This window comes from Carlito syrichta, unplaced genomic scaffold, assembly GCF_000164805.1.
Source record: "Carlito syrichta isolate Samal-C Ts95f unplaced genomic scaffold, Tarsius_syrichta-2.0.1 Scaffold304253, whole genome shotgun sequence".
Lineage (NCBI taxonomy): Eukaryota > Metazoa > Chordata > Mammalia > Primates > Tarsiidae > Carlito > Carlito syrichta.
Genome location: NW_007248349.1, coordinates 485,643 through 491,578, shown reverse-complemented (window position 1 = coordinate 491,578; position 5,936 = coordinate 485,643). Strand labels below are relative to the sequence as shown.

The window sequence follows — 5,936 nt, the reverse complement described above, 5'->3', positions numbered from 1 at the left end:
CAATAATCAAAAATCAGCCAGGCGTGGTAGCGCATGCCTGTAATCCAGCTACTGGAAGGCTGAGGCGAAAGGATCGCCGGAGCCCAGCAGGTCGAGGCTGCGGTGGCGGGAGCGGCCACTGCACTCCAGTCTGGGCGACAGAGTGAGACTCCAACTCAAAAAAAAAAAAAATAAGTGTTGAGTTAATGTGTGCAAATGAATTTGGGCCTTTGGAGCAAAACTAATGATCCTTTCTGAAACTAATGAGATTAGCATCATGCTTTGTAATCTGGGCCCTCAAACTACCTACACTGTATCTGCCTAGAATATGAATATGAGTTGAAATGATGACTAAAACCCAAAAATATCTCCAAAGTCTGTTCCTAGAGCCATTATTTCACATACATTATGTACTCTCTTTAATTTAGCCATAGATTGCAAGCAATTTGTTAGAAATTATGCTCAAGATTTGATTAATCTTTACTTTGAGGCTGCTATTGGGCAACTGTGGCCTATTTCACAGATGCCTTATCTCAAAGGCATCCTGGTCAGGAGAGACACCAACAAGACTGATGTCTAAGCGAAAGGGAATGGAATTTGAATCAAAAAGGAGTGAAATCCTGCTTTGGTCCTTTTGAAAGTAAATCTCTGAAAATTCATTGCTCTCTTGAAAATTGTGTTTCTTGTTTTTAAAGTGCATTTCCCCCTCCCCCCCTTAAATTTTAAGGTGGAAGGAGATACAGTCACCTTCTCCTTTGAAATGAGAAGTGGCCGTGAACACAACACTCCTGATAAAGCTATGTGGGGCTTTGCTTGCACAGTTCGCGCTCAGGTACTTGAATCTAGCCACTGCTGTGGACAAAATGTTCTTTCTCCTATGTGCCTTGGTTACATGCATCATATTTGCCTTGGAAACAGGGCACAATATGAGCCACTGTTTCATCCATTTCTTCCATTTGGTAGAAGTCAACTTCTAATAGTTAGTAGTAGTTCTACAAAATAAAAATAACCATGACCTAAAATCAATTCAGCAGTACGGAAATAAATCCATTGCTAGAGACTTTGTCTTCAAAGCCTGGGGAAGTGATCTGACCCCAGCATCTTTCCATAAGGCAAGGAAGACTCGAACACTTAATAGAAGTAAGCACTTGGATTCTGGGTTTCAAGAGTAATGAATTCTACTAACCCCTTCAGTTGCCTGACTTTAAAAACACATTTTAGACTTCGAGGTTGCTTAAGTTTAACCAAACTAAGACTCTCTAGAATAGTAGTATCTGCTAGAATGTACGCTCCCTGAGAGCAGGGATCTTTGTCCTCTGTTGTGTCTCAGGTACCTAGAACAATGGCTGGTACACAGAAGGCACTCAGTAAATATTTCTGGAATGAATTCAGTTCAGTCGTTGACAGCATCACAGTTTGGGCACAAGATGGAAGTGACAAAATGAATAGTAATTTATACTTGGATAGGCTCAGCAGAGAGGCAGCTATCAAAAAATCTGGGCTTTTTGCATGTGATCTTGCTGTTTCTAATATGGAGTCTGATAAACCATTTTCTCTCTAGAATTGTGTTGAGACTTTAGTCATTCTAGTACCACCATCTTGTCATGATGTTGGGTGCTGTACCTGTGTCCCATAGCAGCGATACTTGATGCTGCTTTGTAGAACCCTGTGGTTGGGGACGGTACAGTATGGGGCAGCACAGCTTGCAGCCTCTGACCAGTGTGGTTTACCCCTGTCTGCATTGTAGGAGTCTTCGGAGGATGTCTCAGGAGGCTTGCCCTTTCTGGTAGACCTGGCTTTAGGTCTGTCTGTGTTAGCTTGTTCCATGTTAAGAATCCTGTACAATGGACCAGAAATTACCAAAGAAGAAGAAACCTGTCAGGAGCTATTGCGGTCCAAACTTTTACAAAGGTAACAAAAAGTTTCAAATTGAGCTAGCATTGCCAACAAAGGAAGAAGGACTTTATGTGAAAAACTCTGTTTAGTACATTTCCCTGCTGATTGTCCCTGCTGCCTGACAATCTCATGAGTGTCATTGTGTCTAAGAAATAAGATGAAAATTACACCATAGTACTTTCTGGCCCTTACTTTACTAAATTTAAAATTACATCTTTGAACTGCATAAGCTTTTCTCCAGCTCAATTATTGCCTAATTAAACTGAATGATCCCCAAGAGGATGGGTGGATATGTGATAAAGCAAACATAGCAAAATATTTATTGTAGAATCCAGACAAGTGGGTATATGGATATTACCCATGTAATTCTTTCAGCTTTTCTGAACATTTTAAAGTTTTTATAATAAAATGTTGGGAAGAAGGTAGATTCCCAAGATGTGCTCTTATACAGTACTAATTTTTCTTTAGCTTCTGGAGAAGGTTTGATGAATAAATACTTAACACAGAATGTGATCCTTTGTATATTTGATGTATGCATATCTGCAACCTTCAGGTAACTTTCCAATAATCTTGATGAAAGAGGAAGTGAAGAACCTCTTTTCTGTCTGCTCAGGTGCCAGTGGCAGGTGGAGGCCAATGGCGTGATCTCCCCTGCCCTTACTCCGAGCCCCTCTCCACTGCCACTGACCATAGAGGAAGACAGAGAATTCACCTACCCCTCTGACGTCCTCGTGCCTCCTGTTGGAAACTACTTTGATCTGCCCCGGATCAGGCTGCCTCCAGGAATCATGATAAAGCTCAGGGAAATTTCTGGGCGTGCTAGACCTCAATTCAGACCAAGTATAAAGTATGCTGCTATATAGCATTTTACTTTACCCAATTAAAAAAAAAGTTTAAACAGTCGAAGGAAATGCATTTCTTCTGTGTTCTAGTAAATTCATTCATTTACCGTGGGGAGCCCACCAGGCAGGGGTCCAAGCGGGGGTCCTCCATTCAGCAGCATTTGCATCACCTAGAAACTTGTTAATTCTTTGACCCCCCATTTCACATTTATTGAGTCTCTGAAGATGGGATGCAGCTGTCTGCATTTTAACAAGTTTCCTGTGTGATTGTGATGCATGCTAAAGTTTAACAAGTCCTAGGTTTTTCTTAGGAAGTTTTAATTTCTAATAACTAGCCTCTACTTTAGTTTCCATGGAGCTTAGAGGCATGTCTTTATTTTTGATGCATAGAGAGATGTGAAGAGAGGTCTTTAATCTAGAATGTGAAGTCTTACAGTTACAAATGTCTTTGTGATATTCTTGCTTAAAGTCTGTAGCAAAACCTTGTTTCTACAAAAAAAAAGTTATTTAAAAATTAGCCAGGTGTTGTGGCCCACACCTGTAGTCCCAACTACTTGGGAGACTGAGCGGGGCGGATCACCTGAGCCCTGAACAAAGGTAGAGGCTGCAGTGAGCCATGATTGTGCCACTGCACTCCAGCCTGTGCAACAGAGTAAGACCCCTACTCTAATTGATTAATTAATTAATTGAAGTCTGACTTGCAGGTCTCTGCTCTGAGAATAGATGAAATTTAAAATGAAAAAGTACACAAAAACTGAGGCAGGAGCGGCAGGGCAAAAAGAAATACAGAAAAATGAATTTTTTTAGCCCATCATCCATAAGTATTGAATACTACAAGCCATAATACTACGTAATTTTAATTAGTGGATAAATGGTGCTGAAGATATTTTTTCAGCCTTAGCCCTATCCTAGCTCTAATATGACTCTAACTCAAAATATAGCAATCATAGAAAATGAAGTATCTTTAATTTTCAGCTTCATCAGCCAATGTCAGTTTTATCACTTAACGTACTAAATTATTTGCCAACATAAGACTCCTACAATGTCATTATAGTTCTCATGCTTCTTCCTCTATTGTAATGAAGGAGGTGTGGTGAATGTTTAATATATTTAGATCAAAGCCTGTGGTCTCTCACCTATAAAAATACAGTGTTGGGAAGTTGAGAGCATGCTACATACCTAACTACTTTTTATTATAATCACAGAGAAGTGATTCAGCCAGACGTGATGGAGGAAATGGTGGTATCTTGTGTTATTAAGCACTTGAACTTGGTTGATGCACTGCAGTCCCTAATAAATTTCCAATATCAAGAAGAACATGCTGAGGAATATGATTTATTGTGTAAAATTGTGGGAGAGACCTTTAAGAAACTCAATGCCATGGAGAGACAGCTGCAGGTAAGCAAAAGCAAAGACATTTATATTTGTCTTATAACTGTTACAACAATTTCTGGAAGTTTAAAATGTGATCTAAATCAAAGTGAGAATATAGCTATACAGATAGTTATACACAGCTATAGAAATGTACCTATAGACAATAATTTTAATGTGTTCAGTATATAGTATATTCATTTGTATGTGTTCTGGTAACATATGTATTGTTGTTTGGCCTACATGTATTTTTTAAGTTACTTACGTGGCATTAAGCTATATCTCATCTTGTTTCTTTTTAGCTCACTAATATAAGATTCTTCTTTTCTGCTGTGTATATTTTTAGTTGTTGCTTTTAACTGGTATGCAGAATTTATTCCATGGCATACATCCACCTATCTGTTTCCTTAGTGAGGAACATTTATCTTGCTTCCAACTCCTTGGCTTCACGAACAGTGCTGCAAAGTGATTATATTATCCCTGATGGACCCGTTTGAATATTTCTGTAGTAAAATGAAAGAGAGAGGACTTGATGGGCCATAGGATTACATGTTTTCTATTTGACTGAGTACTGCCTATTACTCTTCACAGTGGTCATAATAGTCTCCATCCCATCAACAATGCATGATGGTTCCAATACATATACAGCCACACCAACACCGAGCATGATCAAACTTTGTAATTCTCGTCAGTGTAATAGATGGGAACCTATATTGCATTGTGTTTTAGTTGCATCTATTTGATAACTTATGAGTTTGAACTGCTGTTTATAAGATTATAGTGTTTGGGATTTTTTAATTCTGTAATAGCCTGTTCATGAACTTTGTCCAAAGTGTCCATATTTTTGTCTTGTTCATTTGCATGTACTCTTTTTGAATATTATGTTTTAGAATATGTTTATCAAATTTATAATCAGAATTTTGCATAATGTTAATGTAATAATACATTTGTAATCAATGTAGCAAAAATTAAAATTTTTCAGTAAAATTAAAATAAATAAATTTTTAAAATGTGATCTAGTTTTTAAAAATTAATGCCACTAGCCGGGCTCGGTGGCTCAGCCTGTAATCCCGCGCCTTTGGGAGGCTGAGGTGAGTGGATTGCCGGAGCCCGCGGGTTCGAGACCTGCCTGGGCAGGGAGACCTCATCTCTACAATAAATAAAAAAAAATCAGCTGGGCATGGTAGCGCGTGCCTGTAATTCCGGCTACTCAGAAGGCTGAGGTGGAAGGATCGCCGGAGCCCAGCAGGTCGAGGCTGCGGTGGCCGGGAGCGGCCACTGCACTCCAGTCTGGGCGACAGAGTGAAACTCCAACTCAAAAAAAAAAAAAAAAAAAAAAATTAATGCCACAACCAAAGTTTCTAAACTAACAGATTCTATTTATTTTTATTTTGCATCTATTTACACATTGTTTTATTTTATTGTATCCATTAGAGTGTTGCAGAACTGGAACAAAAATGGCAAAGTGAGGTTGATGATGCCATACAGGGGAAACTGGAGAACAACATGCCTTTCTTTTATGATTATCATTTTAATGAGGTGAGCAAAGTATGTGCTTTATCACTGGGCATTGCCATTTATAGAACAAAGGTTTATACCGTGTGTGTGTGTGTGTGTGTGTGTGTGTGTGTGTGTGTGTGTATGTGTGTAAAGGTAAAATAATGTCAAGTCCTATAATGTTGCACACTTCAAAAAGGTACTCATTCTTTAAAAGAGGTTAAAGGAAAATTGATTAGATCAACATGCAGATATACAAATAATTAGCCGGGCTGGGTGACTCAGCCTGTAATCCCATGCCTTTGGGAGGCTGAGTTGAGTGGATTGCCTGAGCCCGCGGGTTCGAGACCC

General features: G+C 39.1%; 1 protein-coding gene across 1 annotated transcript in view; it reads left to right on the top strand.

Moving 5' to 3' along the window:
- The window catches only part of HECTD4 (HECT domain E3 ubiquitin protein ligase 4), a 90,506-nt gene that overhangs the window by 4,402 nt on the left and 80,168 nt on the right, over positions 1-5,936 (top strand). Inside the window, exons 3-7 of the mRNA XM_021713119.1 lie at positions 707-811; positions 1,727-1,890; positions 2,489-2,722; positions 3,923-4,115; positions 5,523-5,627. Of these exons, the coding sequence (XP_021568794.1) occupies positions 707-811; positions 1,727-1,890; positions 2,489-2,722; positions 3,923-4,115; positions 5,523-5,627 (801 nt within the window). The remainder of the gene's footprint in view (positions 1-706; positions 812-1,726; positions 1,891-2,488; positions 2,723-3,922; positions 4,116-5,522; positions 5,628-5,936) is intronic.